General features: G+C 42.2%; 1 protein-coding gene across 1 annotated transcript in view; it reads left to right on the forward strand.

Annotated features, from left to right (window-relative positions):
• STAG3 (stromal antigen 3) overlaps positions 1-25526 on the forward strand; it is a 41440-nt gene that overhangs the window by 8831 nt on the left and 7083 nt on the right. The window contains exons 5-29 of the mRNA XM_036279075.1: positions 589-685; positions 1600-1676; positions 1969-2173; positions 2586-2737; positions 13168-13241; positions 14302-14425; positions 14938-15036; positions 15503-15582; positions 15906-16013; positions 16271-16385; positions 16551-16656; positions 16854-16957; positions 17218-17310; positions 17436-17525; positions 17768-17968; positions 18093-18163; positions 18275-18362; positions 18874-18954; positions 19037-19129; positions 19273-19441; positions 19566-19702; positions 20637-20738; positions 21567-21715; positions 21966-22094; positions 22194-22351. Coding sequence (XP_036134968.1) covers positions 589-685; positions 1600-1676; positions 1969-2173; positions 2586-2737; positions 13168-13241; positions 14302-14425; positions 14938-15036; positions 15503-15582; positions 15906-16013; positions 16271-16385; positions 16551-16656; positions 16854-16957; positions 17218-17310; positions 17436-17525; positions 17768-17968; positions 18093-18163; positions 18275-18362; positions 18874-18954; positions 19037-19129; positions 19273-19441; positions 19566-19702; positions 20637-20738; positions 21567-21715; positions 21966-22094; positions 22194-22351 — 2902 coding nt within the window. The remainder of the gene's footprint in view (positions 1-588; positions 686-1599; positions 1677-1968; positions 2174-2585; positions 2738-13167; positions 13242-14301; positions 14426-14937; positions 15037-15502; positions 15583-15905; positions 16014-16270; positions 16386-16550; positions 16657-16853; positions 16958-17217; positions 17311-17435; positions 17526-17767; positions 17969-18092; positions 18164-18274; positions 18363-18873; positions 18955-19036; positions 19130-19272; positions 19442-19565; positions 19703-20636; positions 20739-21566; positions 21716-21965; positions 22095-22193; positions 22352-25526) is intronic.

Consider the following 25526-nt stretch of genomic DNA (forward strand, 5'->3'; position numbering starts at 1 on the left):
ATTTCCATGCAGCCATTGGACAAAAAGTCAGGGTTCCCAGGGAAACCTTCAGGGCAGCCCTGGTTGGTTTGGCTCAGCAGTTAGAGTGTCAGCCCGTGGACCAGAGAGTCCCAGGTTCTGTTCCCACTAAGGGCACATACCTCCGTTGCAGTTTGTCCCCAGCTCCGGTTGGGGTCATGTGGGTGGCAACCACTCCATTGTCTCTCTCTCTCTTGTTGGGGTCGTGTGGGTGGCAACCACTCCATGGGTCTCTCTCTCGTTGATGTTTCTCTCTTTTCCTCCCTCTCTTCCTCCTGCTCTATCTTAGGATAAATGCAAAAATGTCCTTGGGTGAGGATAAAATTTAAAAAAAAAAAAGAAAAAAAGAAACCTTTAGGGCAAATGTCAGTTTGCTTATCTCCAATGATTGCTACATTTACTTCATTTTTAGCCTATATGGAATTACACCTTTCATTCCAGTTCAGCAATAAATTAAAAAAATTTTTTTTAATTTAATAAAAAGTTTAGATGCTTCAATTGGGAAGATCACACAAGATTTCTAGTCTGTCATATAGCCAGAAATATAAATCATCTATATTGTTTTCCTAGTCTCTGGTGGATGAGTGGCTGGAGAGCTACAAGCAAAACCAGGATGCAGGATTCCTGGAGCTCATTAATTTTTTCATTCGATCTTGTGGATGTAAAGGTGAGGAAACTCCTATTCCTTTCTGGTCTCTAGCCTTCCACTCCTGTGTTATGAAACTTTCTTCCATTTAGAGGAGTAGGATTCCTAAATGAAGGGAGAAGGTAAAGCATAAGAAAAGTTTCATTTATTTAACTATTGTTGATTGGCAAATAGGGATCCAGTAGGGAATTATGTTGGTTTGGAGACAAGACCCTTTGTGGAAAATAATTAATTATATAATAATATACACAAATTAAAAATGGAACATCTGCCTTGGCCAGTTTGGCTCAGCCATTGGAGTGTCGGCCAATGAACCAAAGGGTCGCAGGTTTGATTCCCGGTCAGGGGCTCATGCCTAGGTTGGGGGTATGTGGGAGGTAACCAGTTGATGTGTCTCTCTCACATTGATGCCCCCCCCCTCCACTCTATCTAAAAAAAAAAAAAAAAGGAAAAATATCCTCAGGTGAGGATTAAATAATAATAATAATGATAATAAAAATGGACCATCAGACACCTTTTAGTCTTCCTTTCTATAGATGAAATAATATTTTATTTTCTTATTCTGAGCCATTTCACCGCATATTTCTTCACTAAAGCTATGTGCTACCAGAGGCCATGACCTAATTTATTGGAGCAGGTAGTCTTAGGCAGATTGTATTATAAGAATCCAGAATTTGGTGTAGTTTATTGTGCTTTTTGTTTTTTGTTTGTTCAGATTTTTTTTTGTAACTGTAGCTTTCCACTGCTTGATTTGGGTTTTCTAGAGTGGTTGCCTTATAGCAGATATACAGTTAGTTGATAGTAGATTTGGGTCTTCTAATTCCCCACCTAAGCTCTTTTCAATATAGTCCCTGGTTCATCTTCAGATATATATGTAAATAGACATGGTATCCTGTTATTTTCCTTGTAAATACCTCATTTCCTCTGTTCCTTAGGCACTGTGACCCTTGAGATGTTCAAGAAGATGTCCAACTCGGAGATCATCCGGCACCTAACAGAACAGTTTAATGAGGTGGAAAGACAAGACCAAGATCATTATGCCACTCTTATTTCAAAACATAAGACTCATTATCCCCCTCTTTCTGATTCTGGGAAATATGATAGCTTTTGGAAGGAGAAGTTCAATTTCTTGGGCACAAAAGGGACCCATATATATTGTCTGAATATGCTTCTAGAGTTAAGAATAGTAGGAAATTAGGTATAACAGAGATAAATGTTTACTATACATTGGGTTTTGACATCCAACATTCCTATGACTTCAAAGACCTGGTAATAACTTTCCCATTCTTTTCAAATCCTCTTAGGACTCAGGAGACTATCCCCTGACAGCTCCAGGTCCATCCTGGAAGAAGTTCCAGGGCAGTTTCTGTGAATTTGTGAGGACATTTGTCTATCAGTGCCAGTACAGCCTCCTTTATGATGGCTTCCCTATGGACAACCTCATCTCCCTGCTCACTGGCCTGTCAGACTCACAAGTCCGTGCCTTTCGTCACACTAGCACCCTAGCTGGTAAGCACTCGTTTTTACTGTATAAATATTCTCCTGGGGATTGTTGGGACTTGCCTCTGTTTTCCAGTCAGGGATCTTCTTTCCTACCTGCATCTTAGCTCTTTATTTCAATTTATCCCAAGTCCAGTTTAGTTTCTCACTAGTGGAACTATAAAAAGAGGGTGAAATGCAGTGACAATTTCCAGCTTTACCATGTTTCTCATAACTCATCACTGGGAGTATGCTGAGGATTTAAAGAAGCACAAAAGGGTTAGGGAAAAGAAAAGTCCACTCCAGAACAATCGTGGGATTTGAGGGTCACTCTGCTCTAGCTTTTCATTTTCACTGCCCCTTTCCCCCTTCTTTTTGGAACCTACCCTCTCTCTTCTGACTTAAGTAATAATTCCCTTATTTTATTTTTCCTGACTCAAAGCCATGAAGCTAATGACCTCTCTGGTAAGGGTAGCCCTCCAACTGAGTTTGCACAAAGACAACAATCAGCGTCAGTATGAGGCTGAAAGAAACAAGGGGCCTGGACAGAGAGCACCTGAGCGGCTGGAGAGCCTGTTGGAGAAACGCAAAGAGGTGAGATGTGTTCCCTACCTTTTCCCTTCTCTTCCAGCTTCCATTCACTATTGCCACAACCCACCTTATCAGTCCCAAGTGCTTCTCTGTGGTAAAGCACAAGTCCCCAAGCATCCTTTCAGGTCATGAATAATGAAGGCTGGCAGTAGTTTAACAGACCCATCCTGTCAGAGGTCATTGCAGTTCTTACCTTGTTTCTTGGATGTAGGCTCTATTATTATACAGTAAATTTTAGAGTTCTCTATAATTCCACTTTGTTCAGTTTCCGTTGTCTACATTCATTATCAGAAGTGTTTAAGTGTTGTGCCTGCATCTCATGCAAGGAGTTAAGTTTTGACTTTCTTGTGAAGTATATAGTATACAGGTTATACCACAAAAGTACTAAGGCCAACCACTGATTGGGGGAGCCAAGTTTTTAAGGAATGGAAAGGACACAGGCCTTTTAGTCACTCCTGAGTTTAAAAACTGTTCCAATTAGCTACTAGCTCCATGGCCTTATGTAACACCCCTAAGTTTCAGGTTTTTTTGTTTTTTTTTTTAACAAAGGGGATAATTCTACCTTTCTGTGAAGATTAAATGAGATGATGAGTAAATTGCCTAGCCTGGCACATAGTAGGTACTTGCTTTGTTTCCTTTTAAACGTAAAAAAGACCACTGGAGGACATAAGCCCCAACAAAATCTTTTATACTGATTAAACCTTCAAACAGCCGTGTCTGTGATGATATAGGTTCTACCACCCCACCCCATTGGTATCTGAGACTTCCCCACTGTGAGGTGGCAGGACTCCCCATGTCTAATGTACCAATTGATTGTTTTTCCAGCCCTTACCAAAGATTTCACCTGTGCTAAATCATTACAGAAGGAAACTTTCTTCTTCCCTCATTCTCTTTCAATTTTCAATGTCAGTATGCTCTTAAATCTTGTGTATTAGTTTTGTCTTGAATCTTATGTACACTAGATTCATTAAAAAAGTGTATCTTCTTTTTTTTTTTACTTCTGTACACTCTTGGTTCATCACTTATTTCCCTTTTTGTCTTTAATCTCTTTCTCCCCTCTGTTTTCTTCTTTCTACTTATAAATATATTTGGGTCCTTGAATTGTTCCTTCATTCTTCTGTTCTTGATAAAGTGTTTCCTAACTTTCTTAAAATCCAGCTGAATCCTTTTTGCTGCCTAGCTTCTATCTTCATTTTTTAAAAAAAATATTCTCAAACCAGTGATTTCCTAATCCCTGTAGCCAATGGCTTTTTCTCAGTGTCCCTTTTCCAAACTTCTGTGGAATTTGGTGCTGATGATCTACCTTTCCTGCTTTCTTCCTCCCTCCCCTTTTTCTTTTAAATATGAAATTTTAAAAATTCAAAAAAACAGAGACACTGGTAGAATTAACACAATATACAAATTATTTAGATTTAACAACTAATATCTCATCATATTTGCTTTATCTGTTTTTTATTATTTTATGGCAAATTGTGGACATACTGGTATTTCAACCTAAAGATTTAAACATGTCCTTTATTATTTTATTTTATTTTTTTGGTACATGCCCCTAGCGGGAACCGAACCTGGGACTCTCTGGTCTGCAGGCCAACAGTCCAACTGCAGAGCCAAACTGACAAGGACTTAAATATGTCCTTCAGAAAATGACATAGTTCTACATAATCCCAATACCATTTTCACATCCAAAAATATTAACAGTGAATCCCATTTAAAATGACTTTTAAGAAGATGGCGGCAGGCAGGACCAGAGGGAGGGTGAGTGTGTGAGAGAGTGAGCTAGTGTGTGAGAGACTGTGAGTGGACGTGAAGGTGAACAACCAAACTTGTGCAGAGAGGCAGAGCAAGAAGGTTCCTGTGCTGTGGACGAGAGCAGCTGGCTACCGCAGTAAGCGGCTCTTCAGGGCACTTTTCCCTGCGCCGTGGGGAGGTCCCACCATTTTGGAAGATTCCAGGTCTTCCCTGGGAGGAGGCAGTGGGAGCGGCTGGGCCCATCAGACCCAGCAATCTGAGCCCTCCAGCACACCTGGAACCATCAGACCAGTGGACATTCTGTGTCAACACAGACTGATGCACAGTAGTGGAGCTCCCAAGGTGCTGGTCGCAGAAGCCACGGACAACCGGGAGCCCAGCACCATCCCCCATGGTAGCAGCCCGATCAGAGTCGAGATATACCCCCAGCAACAGAGGTTGGGGAGCAGACATCCATCCCCAGGCAACAGAAGCACAGACCAGCAGCTGAGACCCATCCCCAAAAACTACAGCAAAAGCTGAGCAGGAGTTGAGCCCTACGGGGCAGCAGGACTCTTCACCTGCAGCGGCGGGACCTGGGGCTCCATAGAGGCCTGTGCGGTCCAGCAACTCGCAAGAACAGTGGGAAGCCAGAGCCCGAGAGAGACTGGTGCAATCCAGCTGACCGCCTGTGGGAACTGCAGGGTGCAGGGGCACCAGAGAGGTCTGTGCAACCCAGCAGGGACTGTGTGATCCAGTTACCAGTGGGACCTGCGGGATGCTGAAGCATCAGAGGGGCCTGTGTGACCCAGCAGCCCATAACATAGGCATAGAGCCGGGTCCCTAAAGGGACTGTGCGATCCAGTTACCCACGGGACCTGCAGGGTGTGGGGGCACCAGAGAGGCCTGTGAGACCCAGCTGCACAAAAGGTAGGCATAGAGGATGTGAAAATGGAAGCGGAGTGAATAGAAGCTACACAGATGATCTCCCAGGACCAAACGGGAATTACAACTAAAATAAAGACAAATCCTTGGAGAAAAGCAGCAGGATAGGATCATATAACCAGGGACACTGGTAGGATCTGTGGAGGTGCAAGAAGGTGGCAGGCTGGGAGCCCACGGACTGCAACAGTCTTAGCTGTGAGCAGTGCCCTTGGGGAATAAAGACCAAGCCTGCTACACAGCACAGCGAGCTTGGACAGAGTGCTAAAATAGCCACAGCCACTCACCGGGGGATACAGCAGAGAGAGGACAGACTGGGCTGGAACTCTGTGGGGACAACCGGGATTTGGAGGGCACTCAGTGTTTTTTGCTGAGCTGCGGCCACAAAGGACAGTGGCCAGTGTACTCCTTCTCAGAGCTGTGGGGAAAAGCAGTAGCTCCCCCCTCGGAGATTCAGCCTTTCCCAGGTGAGGCAAAGAAATGCAAATTGAGGCTCATTAACAACCAGTATCTATCCCACCGTCTGGAAATACTCTTATGCGGAACACCAGGGCTACATTCCAAGGCACTGAGTAACTAAGACCACTAGCCTCCAGGAAAAAGCTAGAGGGTAACTGAAGCTTTCCTGGGCTTGCAAGTCTACCCAGGAAAGTAAGAACTTGACAGTGGTGTTTAATGTTGGCCCACCCAGGCTCATCCACACCCAATAGAAGGAGCCACAAACAGCAGAACACCAACACCCACAGGGAAAATTTGGCAGGCTCCAAAACCCACTAAGATAGCCAAAATGGTGAAACAAAGAAACAAATCTCGAATGAAAGAACAAGAGAACTCTATTGAAGATGAGATCAATGAAATGCAGTTAAGCAAATTATCAGAGGTAGAGTTCAGAGCCACGATGTTGAGGAAGCTCAACAACATGTGTAAGGACATTAGCACCATGAGTAAAGATATAGAAACAATGAAAACCAACCAAGTGGAAATGAATGACATAGCAGAAATAAAGAACACAATGGAAGGACTAACCAGCAGAGTAGAGGAAGCTGAGGACTGGATCAGTCAATTAGAAGACAGGTAGAAAAAATCAACCAATCAGAAAACCAAAAGGAAAAAAATGATTAAAAAACAGGAAGATAGCTTAAGAGAACTGTGGGACAACTGGACATGTAGTAACATTCACATCATAGTCTCCGAAGAGGAAGAAAATGGGCAAGGGTTAGAGAATATATTTGAAGAAATAGTGACAGAAAACTTCCCCAACTTGGTGAAGGAAGAAGGCATTCAAGTTCAAGAAGCACAGAGAGCCCCAAATAAGAAGAACCCAAATAGGCCCACACCAAGACACATGGTAATTAAAATGCCAAAAGTTAAAGACAGAGAATCCTAAAAGCAGCAAGAGATAAGCAACAGGTTACCTACAAAGGAAGCCCCATAAGGCTCTCAGCTGACTTCTCAACAGAAACACTAAAGGCCAGAAGTGAGTGGCATGAAGTAATCAAGGTTATGAAAAACAAGGATCTGTATTCAAGACTACTCTATCCAGCAAGGCTGTCATTCAAAATAGATCAAATAAAGAGCTTCCCAGACAAAAAAAAAGGCTAAGGGAATATATTAACACCAAACCAGCACTACAAGATATGCTAAAAGGACTGCTGTAATTAGTAGAAAAAATAGGAAGAAAAATAGAACCACACTAAACAAAAATAACAATAAATAAGTGCATATCAATTATCACCTTAAATGTGAATAGTTTGAATGCTCTGATAAAAATAGTAGCTGACAGGATAAGAAAGCACGACTCACATATATGTTGTTTACAAGAGACCCACCTCACAACAAAAGTCTCATATAGGTTGAAGGTGAAAGGATGGAAAAAAATCTTTCAAGCAAACAGAAAGGGGAAAAAAATCTGGGGTAGCAATACTCATATCTGATAAAGTAGATTTCAAAATGAAGACCATAACTAGAGACAAAGAAAGCCACTACATAATTGAAAGGATCTATCCAACAGGAAGATATAGCCTTGGTAAACATATGTGCACCCAATATAGGAGCACCAACATATATTAAAAATCTTCTGGAGGACTTCAAAGGAGAAATTGACAGCAATACAATCATAGCAGGGGACTTCAACACCCCGCTGACATCACTGGGTAGATCATCTAGACAAAAAATTAACAAGGAAACACAGATTCTAAAAGATGCACTAGATCAAATGGACTTAATAGATATCTACAGAGAATTACACCCCAAAACTACAGAATTCACATTCTTCTCAAGTGCACATGGGACATTCTCAAAGATAGACCACATGTCAGGGCACAAACTAAGTCACTACAAGTTCAAGAAGATTGAAATCATATCAAGCATCTTCTCAGATCACAATGGCATGAAACTAGAAATCAATCGCAACAACAACATGCAACGACATTTGAACACATGGAGGCTAAATAGCATGTTACTGAACAATGAATGGGTTACCATGGAGATCAAGGAAGAAATTAAAAACTTCCTGGAAACCAATGAAAATGAACACACAACACAAAATCTATGGGATGCAGCGAAAGCACTTCTGAGAGGAATGTCCATACCTCAAGAATCAAGAAAAATTTCTAATAGACTAACCTCACAACTTAAAGAACTAGAAAGCAAACAAAAAGAAGGAAATAGAAGCAAGTAGAAGGAAGGAAATAGTAAAGATCAGAGCAGAAATAAATGACATGGAGACCAAAATAAAGCCCTGGCCAGTTTGGCTCAGCAGTTGGAGCGTTGGCTTGGGGACCATAGAGTCCCGGGTTTAGTTCCCACTAGGCCCTACCGGCTAGGGGCATGTACCAAAAACAAAAACAAAAAAATAATTCAAAGGATCAATTAAACAAAGAGCTGGTTCTTTGAAAAGATAAAAAAGATTGATGGACCCTTAGCTAGACTCACCAAGGAAACAGAGAGAACCCAAATACACAAAATCAGAAATGAAAGAGGAGAAATAATACCTTACACCACAGAAATACAAAGGATCGTTAACAAATATTATGAACAATTATACAGCAACAAATTTGACAATCTAAGCGAAATGGACAAATTTCTAGAAACACGTAGTCTTCCAAAACTGAACAGGGAAGAGATAGAAAACTTGAACAGACCAATAACAACAAAAGAAATTGAAGATGTAATCAAGACTCTCCCAGCAAACAAAAGCCCAGGCCCGGACGGCTTCACGGGGGAATTTTACCGAACATTCAAAGAAGAAATAATACCCATTCTCCTCAAACTATTCCAAAAAATTCAAGAAGAAGGAAGACTTCCAAACTCGTTTTATGAGGCCAGCATAATTCTAATTCCAAAACCAAAAAAGACACTACAAAGAAAGTAAACTACAGGTCATTGAAAAAAAAAATAGAGGAAGATATAAAAAAATTGGAGGCACATACCTTGTTCATGGATTGGAAGAATTAACATCATTAAAATGTTCATACTACCCAAAGCCATCTATAGATTCAATGCAATCCCCATGAAAATACCAACGCCATACTTCACAGAACTAGAACAAATACTTCCAAAGTTCATATGGAACCAAAAAAGACCCTGAATAGCCACAGCATTCTTGAAAAAGAACAAAGTTGGAGAGATCACATTACCAGATTTCAGGTTATACTACAAAGCCACTGTAATCAAAACAGCTTGGTACTGGCACAAGAATAGGCATATAGACCAGTGGAACAGAACAGAGGACCTAGAAATTGACCCAAGGCAATATGCTCAATTAATATTTAACAAAGGTGGCAAGAGCATACAGTGGAGTAAGGACAGCCTCTTTAATAAATGGTGCTGGGAAAATTGGACAGCTACATGCGGAAAAATTAAACTATACCATCAACTTACACCCTACACAAGAATAAACTCGAAATGGATAAAAGACTTAAATGTGACCTATGAATGCATAAAAATCCTAGAAAAAAGTGTAGGCAACAAAATTTCAGACATCATACGCAGCAGAATTTTCACTGATACATCACCTAAGGCAATAGAAACAAAGGAGAAAATGAACACATGGGACTACATCAAACTCAAAAGCTTCTACCCAGCAAAAGAAACAACCACCAAAATGGAAAGGCAACCCACTCTATGGGAGAGCATAATTGCCACTGATACATCAGATAAGGGGTTAATTTCCAATATATATAGAGTGCTCATACAACTCAACAAAAGGAAGACAAAGAACCCAATTTAAAAATGGGCAGAGGAACTAAATAGACACCCCTCCAAACAGGGCATACAAATGGCTAAGAAACATAGGAAGAAATGCTCAACATCACTAATGATCAGAGAGATGCAAATTAAAACAACAATGAGGTATCACCTCACACCTGTCAGAATGGCCACCATCAACAAATTTATCAAACAGCAAGTGTTGGTGAGTGTGTGGAGAAAAGGGGACGCTAGTACACTGCTGGTGGGAATGCAGACTGGTGCAGCCACTATGGAAAACAATGTGGTGTTTCCTCAAAAAATTAAAAATTGAACTTCCATTTGACCCAGTGATCCCACTTCTAGGAATATACCCTACGAAGCCTGAAACACTAATCAGAAAGAATATATGTACCCCCATGTTCATAGCAGCACTATTTACAATAGCTAAGATCTGGAAACAGCCCAAATGTCCATCAGTAGACAAGTGGATAAAAAAGCTGTGGTACATATACACAATGGAGTACTATGCAGCTGTAAGAAAGAAAGATCTTTTATCCTTTTTGACGACATGGAGGGACCTGAAGTGTATTATCCTAAGCGAAACAAGCCAAGCAGAGAAAGACAAATATCACATGATCTCACATCTTTGTGGAATTTAATGAACATAACAGTCTGAGGAACGGGCTAGTCCCAGAGATGTGGAAGTGGGGTACAGACTGACAATCCCCAGAAGAGGGGGTTGGGGGGAGATAAACTATAGAACTTATATGCATGTATGCATGAACAATGGACATGGACAACAAAGCTGGGGACAGGGCAGGGAGGGTGGGCAAGGGGGGTATCAGTGGGGGAAAATAAACATCTGTAACAAAAATAAATTAATTAAATAAAAATAAGTAAGAAAAAAGTAAAATGACTTTTAAAATAAAAACCAAAAAAACAAAAATATTAACTGATTTCCTAATAGATTTTAATTCCAATTTATATTAAAATTTTTCCATTTGTGCCCTGGCTGGTGTGGTCATTGATTATAGTGTCAGCTCACGCACTGAAGGGTTGTGGGTTTGAGTTCCTGTCAAGGACACATACCTGGGTTGCAGGTTCAATCCCTGGCCCTGGTCGGAGTGCGTGAAGGAGGCATCCAGTCGATATGCCTCTTTCACATTGATGTTTTTCTCTCTCTCTTTCTACCCCTCACCCTCCCTCAGTCCCTCCCTCCCTTCTACTCTCTAAAAGTCAATGGTAGAAAATATATTCTCAGCCCTGACCAGTTTGGCTCAGCAGTTAGAGCGTCAGCCCGCAGACCAATGAGTTGTGGGTTTGATTTTGGCTAAGGGTACGTACCTTGGTTGTGGTTCGTCCCCAGCCCTGGTCGGGGTCATGTGGGAGGCAACTACTCAATGTGTCCCTCTCACATAGATGTTTCTCTCTCTCCTTCCCACTCTGAAGATTAATAGAAAAATATTCTCAGGTAAGGATAAAAAAGAAAGAGAAAGAAAGAAAGAAAGAAAGAAAGAAAGAAAGAAAGAAAGAAAGAAAGAAAGAAAGAAAGAAAGAAAGAAAGAAAGAAAGAAAGAAAGAAAGAAAGAGAAAGAAAGAGAGAAAGAGAGAGAGAGAGAGAGAGAGAGAGAGAAAGAGAGAAAGAGAGAGAGAGAGAGAGAGAGAGAAAGAAAGAGAGAGAAAGAAAGAAAATATATCCTTAGGTGACGATTAACAAATATATATATAGTTTTGGGTTTTTTTCCTATTTGTTCCCCAAATGTTTTTTATATCTGCTTAGGATTTTTTTTTAATTCTTACCCGAGGACACCTTTTTTTTTTTTTTTTGCATGTATCTTCAGACAGAGTGGGAGGGAGAGAGGGAGGAAGAGAGAGAGAGAAACATTGATGTGAGAGAGACACATTGATTGGTTGCCATGCCACCCACACGACCCCAACCCGGGGCCGGGGACAAACTGCAACTGAGGTACATCCCCTTAGCGGGAACCGAACCCAGGCCTCTCTGATCCATGGGCCGACGCTCTAACTGCTGAACCAAACCGGCCAGGGCTCCAGCCAGGATTTAATTAAGGATTATGAATTACATTTGGTTGTGTTTCTTTTTTTAAAAACATTTCTTTTCTTTATTGATTTTAGAGAGAGGAAGGAGAGAGGGAGAGAAAGATAGAAACATCCATGAGAGAGAACATCGATTGGCTGCCTCCTGCATGCTCCCCACTGGGGATTGGGCCCACAACCTGGACATATACCCTGACCAGGAATTGAACTAGTGACCTCTTGGTACATGGGTCGATGCTCAACCACTGAAACAACCATCTGGGCCATTTAGTTGTTTCTTAAGTTCCTTTTAATATTATACAGAATCTTTGCCTGCCCCCATTTTTCCCCTATATACATATTGATTTATTGAAGAGATGGGGTTGGTTGTCTTAAGAATATTCTCTTATGATTCTGATTCCCAGTAGTCCTTGTAATTCTCCTTATAATTCTCTTTCCTTGGTATCTGTTATTCATCCAGTCTAGGGTTTTTCAATAGTGGCACTGTTGGCATTGGAGGGCTGACCTGGTGTTGCAGGATGTTTAGCCTCATTCCTGATTTCTAGCACTAGATGGCAGTAGCAACCCCCAATCATCTCAGCAGTTGGAGCCTCTGCCAGTGGACCAGAAAGTCCTGGATTTGGTTCCCTCTAGGGGCACGTTACCCCCACCCCCCCCAAAAAAACCCACCAAAAATGTCTTCAGACATCGCTAAGTGTCTCCTGGAGGTGAGGCAGTTGAGAACCATTGATTTTTTTTTTTTTTTTTTTTTATCTTCACCTGAGGATATTTTTTTTTCTTTTTTGATATTTTGTTCAGATATAGTGGGAGGGAGAGAGAGAGAGAGAGAAACATCCACGTGAAAGGGACACATCAAGTGGTTGCCACCCACACGACCAAACCAGGGACAGAGACAAACCACAACCGAGGTACGTGCCCTTAGCGGGAACTGAACCTGGGTCTCTCTGAACCGCAGGCGGATGCTCCAACCACTGAGCCAAACCAGCCAGTGCATTTACTACAATTTTATTTTCTCACTTGTTAGTCAAAACAGATCTTACTACCAGCTGCGGCCTCTGCATAGCCAAAGATAATAAAAAACTAGGTTCAGAGAGGATATTATTTTTCCAAACACAAAGAAGCCTCTGAAGTATTAGTTGACTACACAGTTTCTTCTAGAATTAGGAGATTTAAAGCAGTGGTTCTCAACCTTCCTAATGCTGCGACCCTTTAATACAGTTGTTGTGGTATATGTTGTGGTAGCCCCCAACCATAAAGTTATTTTCGTTGCTATTTCATAACTAATTTTGCTACTGTTATATCTTAGGCGACCCCTGTGAAAGGGTCATTTGACCCCGAAAGGGGTCATGACACACAGGTTGAGAGCCACTGGTTTAAAGGAAACAGGATACCAAGAGTTCATACTGTGTCCTGTAATAAATAAGAAGTAGGTAGAAGCCATACTTTTTTATATTTTTGTGGCCTTATATTGTTGGGGTACAAGAGAGATTGACCTGTTCCTTCCTGTCCTCCAGCTTCAAGAGCACCAAGAGGAGATTGAGGGGATGATGAATGCCCTGTTCAGGGGTGTCTTTGTACATCGGTACAGGTGAGTTAATGTGCTCTTCTCATTGAAGGTACTGGTTCTTGGTTATAAATCCAGTATATGTAACAAGGCCCCCCTCCTTAACTCTGAGTTGTTTGATTAGTCTTACAACTAATGCAGCTGGAGCATATTAGTAAGGTTTGGTTTAATCCCCACCTACAAAGGATCTTGTAAGCTTTTCTGGGAGAGAAAATAAGAGAATAGAGCTTTGCTGAGTATTATTCTGCTCCAACGTTGTCCAGTACTTTCCCTCCCATTTTCCTAGGGCTAGAGACTTGAGAGGATAAGAACAGAGAGTGAAAAGGCAGGGCTTTTCTGAGGTTGTTCAGCTTGACAAGCCTTTTTCAACCCCAGCCTGCTGTTTCACTATGCTAAAGGTGGGGAGTTGTATACTGTTTAAAGAATGGGTAGAATTAAGTTAAAAAGATGATCTGTATTTGTCTCTCATTCTTTTCTAGATTTGGCCTCTGTCTTTTCAGAACCCTTTAGCTGATTTGATCTTTTCTTGAAGTGGAATTAAAATACACACACTATTTGGTCAACAGTTAAATTAACTTCCAAAATTAGTTTATTTGTTTTTTATGGGTTTTTTTTAATCCTCACCCAAGGATATTTTTCATTTATTTTCAGACAGAGTGGGAGGGAGAAAGAGAGAGAAAAACATCAATGTGAGAGAGACACATCCACCAGAGTTGCCCCCCACATTATCCCAACCAGGGCTGGGGATCGAACTGCAACCCAGGTACATGCCCTTGACTGGAATCGAACCCATGACTCTTTTGTCCACAGGCTGACGCTCTAACCACTGAGCAAAATCAGCCAGGGACAAAATCAGTTTTTAAAGGGAGCAGGGAGGATAAGTTCTTTTACTTTATGGGGTGGTAACAGAAAAAAAATGTTTACTTTTTATCTATTGTATTTACATCAGAAAGAGTTAACAAAAGGCATGGTACTTGATGTTTAGTCAAGAAAATAAATTCTTCTGTGACAGGTAGATGATCTGCTAGTGGAAAGTAAATTTGGAGAGAAGGTGATAAAGGTCAATTTATCTCTCTTTGCCTAGGGATGTCCTTCCTGAGATTCGTGCTATCTGCATTGAGGAGATCGGGTCTTGGATGCAAAGCTACAGTAGTTCTTTCCTCACTGACAGCTATTTAAAATATATTGGCTGGACCCTGCATGATAAAGTGAGAATCGAGTCCGTCTCCTTTCCCCCATTTCCCTCATTATTTTCCCAGCCCTAGGATACTTCAGCTTTTCCTCGTCCTGCCACTAGGTGTTTCCTTAGTGATCACTGATTCAACCCATCAAGGCACTGAACCTTGAAACTTCCCCAGTACTGGGGAGGATAGGATAAGGTAGAAGAGAGAAAGACCTATCCAAGAAATGAAACACCTCAAAACCAGAGTAGAGGAAAGAAAGACTTACCCTATGAAAAAGCAAGAATGTTATTGATGGGTTGGTAATGCAGGTGCTAGGGTGATAATCAGAGATCCTTCTCATTGTGATGGCTGAATTCTGCTGTGATCCTTCTATTTTTTAAGTAATAAGATAGCTTTGTTCATTGTCTTTGAGGTAACTCAGAATTCTTGGTATAGAATACACTCAGGCTCAGAATAAGTAATCTGTGGCGGGGAGTATGAAAGCCTAGTGAGGGTGAGTAGAGAGTACTTGGTTATCTTTCCATTTTCCTCAATAGCATCGAGAGGTTCGTTTGAAGTGCCTGAAGGCTCTCAAAGGGTTGTACAGCAACCAGGACTTGACTGCACGCCTAGAGCTCTTTACCAGCCGCTTTAAGGTAAAATTGAGACAGTGCTCATGTGCTTGACTCAGTCCTGTGGTTCCCATTTCTCCACCTCATCTTTCCATTTCTATTGTTCTGATATATTTGTAGCTGTCCCAGCATCTGCTTTTGTTTATTTATTTATTTTTTATCCTCATCCGAGGACATTTTTCCATTTTTTGTACAGAGTGGGAGGGAGAGAGAGAGAGAGGGAAACATTGATGTGAAAGGGACACATCGAGTGGCTGCCACCCGCACGACCAACCAGGGCCGGGGACAAACTGCAACCGAAGTACGTGCCCTTAGCGGGAACCGAACCCGGGTCTCTCAGGACCGCAGGCCGACGCTCTAACTGCTGAGCCAAACCGGCCAGGGCCAGCATCTGCTTTTATACCCTCTCTTTAGGAATCTCTCAGATTCTAAAATAACATGATTTTGGGGATGGGATACAATGAGGTTTTGATCAAAGTTCTTCTTGCAGGACCGAATGGTTTCCATGGTCATGGACAGAGAGTACGACGTGGCAGTGGAGGCCGTCAAGTTGCTAATACTTATCCTTAAGTGAGTCCTGGGAAGTGGGGAAGCAAGCATCTCAGACTTACTTTTCTAGAATCAGACAGGCCCCTTCAGTCCCTACACCTAGCATAAGTTGACTCTTCCTTTTGTACAGGTTGAAAGACTCAAGTCATTCCTGAGTTGCAAGATCTCCAGGGGGGGATCTTCCTATCTTCTGTAACTCTCCATACTTCTCTGTCTTATAGTCTTCATTTAAAAGTTTTTTGTGAGTTAATCCTCATTGTTTTTTCCTCTTTTTGTTTCTAGCCTTAGCTGTGCTAGAAGACTACATTCATATCCACTTGCTTTTTCTCCTTTTCTCTTGACAGGAACATGGAAGGGGTGCTGACAGATGCAGACTGTGAGAGCATCTACCCTGTTGTGTATGCCTCTAACCGAGCCCTGGCCTCTGCTGCAGGGGAGTTTCTGTACTGGAAGTGAGTTGGGCTCCTTTCATTTGTTTTTTTAACACCATCCTCTGTTGTTTTCTCTCCTTCATCTGCTGCTGCTCTTGCTAAAAACTCCCCGTACCTATTAAAGTCTCTCTCAGAGTCTCCTTTTCCATCTCAACACCTTGGAGCTTTCCTTAGCTCTGCACCTCTTTTCTCTTTATACCTCTCCTTGGATTGTTTCTTCCTTCTATGGTGATTATTTCTTCCCATGCTGTGCCCTTTCCTTGTGTCCATTCTACCAGGCTCTTCTTCCCTGAGTATGAGACAAGAATGGTGGGTGGGAGAGAGCGACGCCGGAGTCCACATGCCCAGAGGACTTTCTTCCACCTTCTGCTGTCCTTCTTTGTGGAGAGTGAGGTGACGTATAGGAAGGAGTTGTTTGGCTGTTGTTCATAAGACCTGCAGGTAGAGAAGGATGGGAGCTGGTGCTATAGGGAGGAGAGACATGGTTTATAAGTAGCCACCTTAGCCTAGAGTTTTTTAATGTAGCTTCAGTAACTTAATGTGTACCTCCTTCCACAGCTCCATGACCATGCTGCTTATTTAGTAGACAGCCTGTGGGACTGTGCAGGGCCTCAGCTAAAGGACTGGGAGAGTCTGACAAGCTTGTTGCTGGAGAAAGACCAGAGTACGTGTCACATGGTAGCTGGAGGTGGCAGGGTGGGGGACCCTTTCACCTCCTAGTAAGAAACCAGGATAGATTTCTTTCCTGTGTTGTAAAAGGCAGAGGTGTGATGGACAGTGGGGACACAGGGGTGGGGGAAGACTTGGAGATGGAGGGTAGCTAATCTATGAATCTGTGTTTTCATCCTCCTGCCAACCCAGACCTAGGTGATGTGCAGGAGAGCACGCTGATAGAAATCCTCGTGTCCAGTGTTCGGCAAGCTTCAGAGGGTCACCCACCTGTGGGACGGGTCACTGGGAGGAAGGTATGGCATGAGGGGTGGGTTGGGTTGATTGGAAAAATTAAATCCAGACAGGTATTATCCATCTTTACCCTCAAGTCTTAGCTTAGGGTGCCCTTTTCTATGCCCCTCTAAGAATTCCATTTCTAGAAAAAAATCTGAAGGGAGCTGCTGAATTCTCTTTTCCTTCCTAAACAGATAAGATTGTGGGGAGGAGGGATACATGTACATGCCCTCTGGACTCAGCATAACTTTCCCACACCCCCAAATGACTCTAATTCCAGGGCTTAACTGCTAAAGAACGTAAGATCCAAGTGGATGACAAGGTGAAGCTGACTGAGCACCTCATTCCACTGTTACCCCAGCTCCTGGCCAAGGTAGAACTGCCCCACTGTTCAGCATCTGGGAATGAGAGGGTGAAAAGAAAATGGTCACTGATGAGGAATAGGAATAAGGATTAGCAATGTATTAGCTAATAAGCTGGTCTCCCTGTCAATCACAGTTCTCGGCTGATGCAGAGAAAGTTGCTCCCCTGCTCCAGCTTCTTAACTACTTTGACCTCAACATCTATTGCACCAGGCGCTTAGAGAAGGTGAGGAAGAAGATATATTTCCTCTCCATTGGTGCTTCCCTGCTAGGGCCAAAGGTTCTACTGCTAGTATCTGGTTCTTCTAAAAAACCTGGGCCTCAGAAAAATCAGTTCTCTTTCTTAGGTATCTGATCCTTGAAGTTAAATGCTTTCAACCCTATTTCTTACCTTCCTCAGCTGTACTCCCCTTCAGAAAAGTTGTCCTCCCCACCTTTCTAAAGCTCTCCCACCTTTTTTTCTTTCAGCACTTGGAGCTGTTTTTACAGCAACTCCAGGAGGTGGTGGTGAAGCATGCAGAGCCAGCAGTGCTTGAGGCTGGAGCTCATGCCCTCTATCTACTCTGTAATCCTGAGTTCACATTCTTCAGCCGGGTGGACTTTGCCCGCAGCCAACTGGTGGATCTGCTAACTGACCGTTTCCAGCAGGAACTTGAAGAGCTGCTGCAGGTAGGAACTGGGGCTGAATGACAAGACACACAGCAAACTTGGGTGGGAGAGAGCCATAAGACAGGGAATATGAATTTGTGAGTTCTTGGGAAAAATCTCATTGTGGACCTTCTTTCTTCCTTAGTCATCCTTCCTAGATGAGGATGAGGTGTATAGCCTGGCAGCCACTCTGAAGCGCCTCTCTGCCTTCTACAAGTGAGCAGCTCTTCTCCTCCTTCCTCTTCGATTTCTGCTGGTGTCTGTGGAATTGATACCTCTCATTCTGTTCTGGTGTAACATTTCCCTGTCCTTCCTCCCCCCCTCAAGTGCTCATGATCTAACTCGATGGGAGCTCTATGAGCCATGCTACCGACTCCTCAGGAAGGCTGTGGACACAGGAGAGGTTCCTCACCAGGCAAGTAGACAAGTTGGAGATGTGGAGGCAGAGAGGAGTTTTTAAGGGCCCTGTGTTCTAGGTAGCCAACTCTCCCAGGCAGTTCCAGTTCCAGAGATGTGAAGTGGACACAAAGGAGGAAGATCACATGTATGTTGTCCTTTCATTTCATTTTTGAAAGGTGAACTGTGTTTTCCAGTTCCTGAAAACAGCCATTTTCTATGGTTTCCTGGGAGTCACTGATCATATTGAGGGATTCTAGAAAACTTCAAATAAATAAAGGAGAGGTGACATTTTTACCCAGGATAAAATCCTCTGAATATTGTCTGGAATCACTTCTTTTCTACCAGAAAAGGAATTGAGTCTCACCTAATCTCATTTTCTCTACACTGCCTTTGCCTCTTTTTACCGCTTTGTATGTGTCTATCTGCCTCTCCCTCTTTCTCTTTCTTCCTTCCTCTCTTTTTCCCTCCCTTTCGTGCCCTTACTGTTCTGACCCATTCCTCATTTTTATAACATTTGGTTGTTACAGGTGATCCTGCCAGCTTTGACTCTTGTCTATTTTTCCATTCTCTGGACACTAACCCACCTTTCTGGATCAGGTGCTTCCCAGGTGAATATGGGTCTAAGTAGCAGGAATGGGAATGAAGGAGCCTGTGTCTTTATTCCTTCTCCTGAAGCCAATGTCTCCACAGAAGCAGCTATTGAGTTTTAAGGGCAGAATGGTGGCCTTCTGCGAACTCTGCCAGAGCTGCCTCTCAGATGTGGATCCTGAGATCCAGGAACAGGTGATCATTTAATTAAGTGGGACCAAGGAGACAAGTCTTTCCATGGTTTGAGGAATCCCTTCCTGAGGAGAAATTAGTTGTGTTATTTTGATCTTGGTCAGCGTTCTGTCCTTTTTAAGCATTCTTTTTTTCCCCCCTAACAGGCTTTTGTCTTATTAAGTGATCTACTTATCATCTTCAGCCCTCAGATGATTGTAGGGGGACGTGAGTTCCTGCGGCCCCTTGTCTTTCTTCCTGAAGCCACTCTCCAGTCTGAGCTAGCCAGCTTCCTCATGGACCATGTCTTCATCCAGCCTGGAGAACTGGGCAAGGGTACAGGGACTCTTTACCCTGGGGCTCAGGAAGGGTCTGGGGCTTGGGCCTGCCTCGGGCAAATAGGACAAGAGGCATAAATCTGTGATTCTGATATTTCCATTTTGCACATGATATGAGCCAGGTCATTCCCAGGAGGACCATTTACAGATAGAGCAGCTGCACCAGCGGCGCCGCCTCCTAGCTGGGTTCTGCAAGCTGTTACTTTTTGGAGTACTGGAGATGGATGCCGCCTCAGATGTTTTCAAACACTATAACAAGGTACAATGCAGCACTAAGCTGACCACAAGCATGACTGCAGATACTGTAGCACTACAGAAAGGAGGGTTGGGGAGATTGTGGTATCGGAGTTAAGGGAGAAGTAGGAGGGAAAGGGCAATAGAAGTTTAGGATAAATGGACAAAGAAAATAGATTTAGTAAATAAGTGTGGAAAAAAGTTGTTAGGAAGAAGAAATTCATTGGAGGGGACATAATCATTTCTGTGAACCCTATCTATGGAATGGGGTAATCTAAAAAGAAAACAAAAAGAATGGAAGAGTGATCAGTTTTCACAAGATAGCTAGATGTGTACCTCAGTCTTCTCAATCTACTATTGTATTGATTTGTGTTTAGTGAGCATCTACTATGTACCAAGCACCATTCCAAATACTAAGGGCAAAGCAGTGAACAAAACAGAAAGAAGTTCCTTCATGGAGCTTCTCTTCTAGTGGGTGAAACAAATAGTGAAGGCTTTAATGCTGGATGAAAATATGCATTGGCAGGCTTACTATTTGCTAAGAATTGGGCTCAGGGAAAAGTTTCTTTCTTTATTTATTTTGGGTTTTGCACCTATTGGCGAGAGACGAGGTCTAGTCTAAGTTGTGCGATTTTTAAAAATATGTTTTTATTAATTTTTTGGAGAGAGAGAGAGAAACATCAGTGTGAGAAAGATATATCAATCAGCAGCCTCCTGCACAATTGAGCCCGCAACCCCGCCATGTGCCCTGACTGGGAATCGAATCAGAACCTCTCAGTCAATGGGATAATGCTCAATCCACTGAGCCATACTGGCTGGGCTAGTCTAGGTTTTATACTTAGATTTATGTTTTCCTACCTAAGTCACTTTTGGAAGGAGACACAATTAGGAATGTGAAAAAGAAACAAAATAATCTTTTCCTATAGTCGAACACTGTCTTCTCCATTTTTCCCCCTCAGTTTTACAATGACTATGGTGACATTATCAAGGAAACATTAACTAGAGCAAGGCAGATTGATCGAAGTCATTGTTCCCGAATCCTGCTGCTGAGCCTCAAGCAGGTACTCCCTTCTACCTAGAGTGCCTCAAAATTATGACATGCCCTCTCTGTAGTTTACAGTCTTACTGTCCACCCCCAGCCATTTAGTATGTGAAATTCTTAAGAGGAGGAACTTTCTCATTTATTTTCACTGTTATTTTATATGACAGTCTCCTTCATAACTACTAGACACATAGAAAAAATTTTTTGTATCCTCACCCAAGGATATGCTTATTGATTTTAGAGAGAGAGAGAGAGAGAGACATTGATGTGAGAGAAAAACATTGATTTGTTGCCTCCTGTACACGCCCTGACCAGGGATAGAAACCAACACCTTTTGGCGCATGGGATGACACTCCAGCCAACTGAGCCACCCAACTAGGGTTGAAAGTATTTTTTAACCAACAGGCAGTTTCCACCCCAACTCAATAGAAATTCAGCTATTAGTTGGGACTTAGGAGCACCAACGATAAAGTGATAAAGAATTTCTAATTTTTAAAAATCTGTTTTCTTTCAGCCTCCTTTGGTTACTACTGACATTTTTTGTTGTTGTTATAGAGCAGGGGTGAAAGCTCTCTCTGCTGCAGGGGTCAGGGGTAGGGATAGTGTCCTGAGAGGAAAGAAAGACTCCATCCCAAGCCCTTTAGAATTTTTAGGCAGAAAAGGGACTGCTCTATTTTTTTTTTTTTTTTTTTTTGGTACATGCCCCTAGTGGGAACCAAACCTGGAACTCTCTGGTCCACAGGCCGATGCTCTAACCGCTGAGCCAAACAGGCCAGGGTGATGCTCTGTTTTTCTTTCTCCACTTTGTTTCTTCTTCTCCCAAATGTTTCATGTCTCCTGGACACAGTTGTACACAGAACTGCTGCAGGAACAGGGGCCCCAAGGCCTGAATGAGCTTCCAGCCTTCATTGAGATGAGGGACCTAGCCCGGAGGTTTGCCTTGAGCTTTGGACCCCAGCAGCTACAGAACCGTGACCTTGTGGTCATGCTACACAAGTAAGGCAGTACTGGTTGGAAGTCATTGTTCTTGAATTTTGCTTAGAGGGCAAAGCCAAAGGCTGTGTACAGGGAGAGCTGGGAGTAAGGTCTTGGAGGGAGGATAAGCATGTTGAGAAGAAGCAGTCAGTTTGGCAGGTGGGTAGCTATGGGAGACAAGCTGGGGACAGGAGAAGGAGGGTATATTTGAACAGCCCTGGGATGGAAGTAGGAAGGGACTATGTTCCTAAAATAATTCTGCTCAACCAAGGGAAGGCATCAAGTTCTCCTTGTCTGAGCTTCCTCCAGCTGGATCCTCCAGTCAGCCCCCAAATCTAGCATTCCTGGAGCTCCTTTCAGAGTTTTCCCCCCGACTTTTCCATCAAGACAAGCAGCTACTGTAAGTTATAGATGGGTGGATAAAAATATGGATTAGGGAAAAAGGGGATAATGAGGGCCCAGTGGTCACTGCAGCCTCTTTATCCCACCCCTTGCTTAGATTGTGCTACCTGGAAAAGTGTCTGCAGCGTGTCTCCAAAGCACCTGGCCATCCCTGGGGTTCAGTCACTACTTACTGCCACTCCCTCAGCCCTGTAGAGAACACAGCAGAGGCCAGCCCTCAGGGCTACCCCCATTCCAAGAAGAGGCGTATTGAAGGTAAAGTGCTGTGTATGTTTGCTGTGTTTACATATATCGGGACCCCTAGCACTGCTTCCATTATTGCCACTACCTGGATAAACAGCATATGGTCTTTTGCCTCCTTCAAACTTTTGCCTTTGGTTAAATAAAAAATATTTCATTGAATATCTGTTATCATTAAGGGTACTCATTTTTATCAAGGTCTATTTAGCCAACTTAAAATAGCAGACCTCTATGAAAACTCAGTTAGAAACTAATGATAAAACCAAAGATTGAACTAAGAATCTGTACATTTGGGATGCCCTTTCCTAATATCTTATATTCTGTTATTTTACAAATTTTAAATATTTTTACACAACTTCCATGATTTTTTTTTTTGATCTTCAGATCACTACCTGTCTTATAATTTATGTAAGGTTTTTTCTTTAAACTAATTTTCTTATATGGTCTCATCTTAAGTGATATCCTAGAAATAATAAGTTTGATGTGTTAATATGTTTTCTAAGTGTTCATTTGAAAATATTAGTAGTCATTCCTTGTTCTCTCCCATCTTCCCAACCCTAGGTAAGACTACTAATCTACTTGGTATCTCTGAATTTGCCTGTTTTAGACATTTCATATAAATGGAATCATATAGTATGTGGCCTTGTGTGTCTGGCTTCTTTCACTTACCAGCATAATGTTTTCAAGGTTTATCCATGCTTTTATATATTATCATACCTTTTTATGGCTGAATAATATTCCATTGTATGGATAGACCACATTTTATCTACCCATTCATCAATTGGGTGACATTTAAGTTGTTATCTCTTTTTTACTGTTATGCATAATATTGCTGTGGACATTCATATACAAGTTTTTGTGTGGACATATGTTTTCAGTTTTCTTGAACTATAGCTAGGAGTGAAATTGCTTGATCATATGGTTACTCCATGTTTAACTTTTTGAGGAATTACCAAACTGTTTTCCAAAGTGCCCACTTCATTTTACAATCCCAACAGCAATGTATGAGAACCCCAGTTTCTCCACATTCTTGACAGTACTTGTTATTGTCTGTCTTTTTAATTTTACTTATCTCCTAATGGCTATGACTTGGTATTTCATTGTGGTTTAAATTTTCATTTCCCTAATAACTAATGATGTTGAGCATATTTCATAGGCTTATTGACTTTGTTCGTATATCTTCTTTAGAGAAATGTTTATTCAAATCCTTTGCTCCTTTTAGAAATGGTTTGTCCTTTTTTTTTTTTTAAACTTATCTGTATTGTTGAATGTTTTACAGATATTCCTCCTTTTTCCCTATTGACCCCCTCCTCCCCGCTCCCGCCCCATTCCTACCTTTCCTCACAGTGCTGTCTGTGTCCATTGGTTATGCATAAATGCATATGAGTTCTTTGGTTTATTTCTTCCAACCCTCCCACCCCTCTTCCATTTGAGTTTTGTCAGTCTAACAACCAATTTGTACTTCTTAATTCCTTCACCACTTTCACCCATTCCCCCAACCCCCCTCCCATCTGGAAACCAACAAAATGTTCTCTGTGTCTATGAGAATGTTTCTCTTCTGTTTATTCCTTTTGTTTGTAGATTCAATTGTTGATAGATATGTATTTATTGCCATTTTGTTCGTTCATATTTTTATCTTCTTTTTCTTCAAGAAGACCCTTTAACGTTTCATGTAATACTGGTTTGGTGGTGATGAACTCCTTTAGATCTTTCTTGTCTGGGAAACTCTTTATTATGTCCATTGATTCTAAATGATAGTATTGCAGGATAGAGTAATCTTGGTTGTAGGTTCTTACTTTTCATCACTCTAAATATTTCTCCCCACTCCCTTCTGGCCTGCAAAGTTTCTTTCGAGAAATCAGCTGACAGGTATGGGAACTTCCTTGTAGGTAACTAACCGCTTAGCTCTTGCTGCTTTTAAGATTCTCTCTTTGGCCCTGGCTGGTTTGGCTCAGCGGTTAGAGCGTTGGCCTTCGGTCCAGAGAGACCCAGGTTCAGTTCCCGTTAGGGGCTCATACCTCGGTTGCAGTTTGTCCCCGGCCCTGGTTGGTCATGCGTGTGGCAGCCACTCAATGTGTCCCTTTCACGTCAATGTTTCTCTCTCCCTCTCTCCCTCCCACTCTATCTGAACAAAAAATGGAAAAATGTTCTTGGGTGAGGATAAAAAAAAAAAAGATTCTCTCTTTGTCTTGAACCTTTTGCATTTTGATTACGGTGTGTCTTGGTGTGGGCCTCTTGGGGTTCATTTTGTTTGGGACTCTCTGTGTTTACTAGCCTTGTATATCTGTTTCCTTCACCAAGTTAGGGAAGTTTTCTGTCATTATTGTTTCAAATAGGTTTTCAATTTCTTGTTCTCTCTCTTCTCCGTCTGGCATCCCCATGATGCAAATGTTGGTGTGCTTGAAGTTGTCCCAGAGACTCCTTACACTATTCTAATTTTTTGGATTCTTTTTTCTTTTTGCTGCTCTGATTGGGTGTTTTGTGCTTCCTTGTATTCCAAATTGATGGTTTGCTTCTTGGCTTTACCTGCTCTACTATGGAATCTCTGTAAATCATTCTTTATTTCAGTTAGTGCCTCCTTCATTTCTGACTAGTCCTAAGTTCATTGAAGTTTTCACTAAGTTAATTGAGAAACCTTATAAGAAGTGTTTTGAACTCTGCATCTGTTAGATTGCTTATCTCTATTTTGTTTAGTTCTTGTCCTGGAGTTTTGTTCTGTTCTTTCATTTGGGACCTGTTTTTTTGTCTCTTCATTTTGGCTGCCTTTCTGTGTTTGTTTCTATGTATTACGTAGAGTTGCTATGTCTCCTGGGCTTCCTAGGGTGGCCTATTGTAGTAGGTGCCCTGTAGGGTCCAGTGGCACAGCCTCCCTGGTCTCCCAGCTGGGCCCTCGAGGTGCACACCTTGCGTGGACTTTACACCCTTCTGTTATAATTGAGTCTTGATTGCTGTTGGCACATCGATGAGAGGGTTTTACTCAGGCTAATCAGCTGCAAGGACTGGCTATGTCCACTATCTACCAACCTCTGACTACCTTGGATGATCAGCTGTGCAGGGGCCCACCACACAGAGCAAGACTTACTTCATCAGGGTTCTGGTACCCACTGAGTCCATTCCTTGAGTGTATCACTTGTGGAGGTGGTTGGGTGGTGGTGCTTCACAGTGTTCTGAAGCTGGCCACTGGGTGTGC

The sequence above is a fragment of the Molossus molossus genome, unplaced genomic scaffold (assembly GCF_014108415.1).
Source record: "Molossus molossus isolate mMolMol1 unplaced genomic scaffold, mMolMol1.p scaffold_m16_p_3, whole genome shotgun sequence".
In the NCBI taxonomy this organism is placed as follows: domain Eukaryota; kingdom Metazoa; phylum Chordata; class Mammalia; order Chiroptera; family Molossidae; genus Molossus; species Molossus molossus.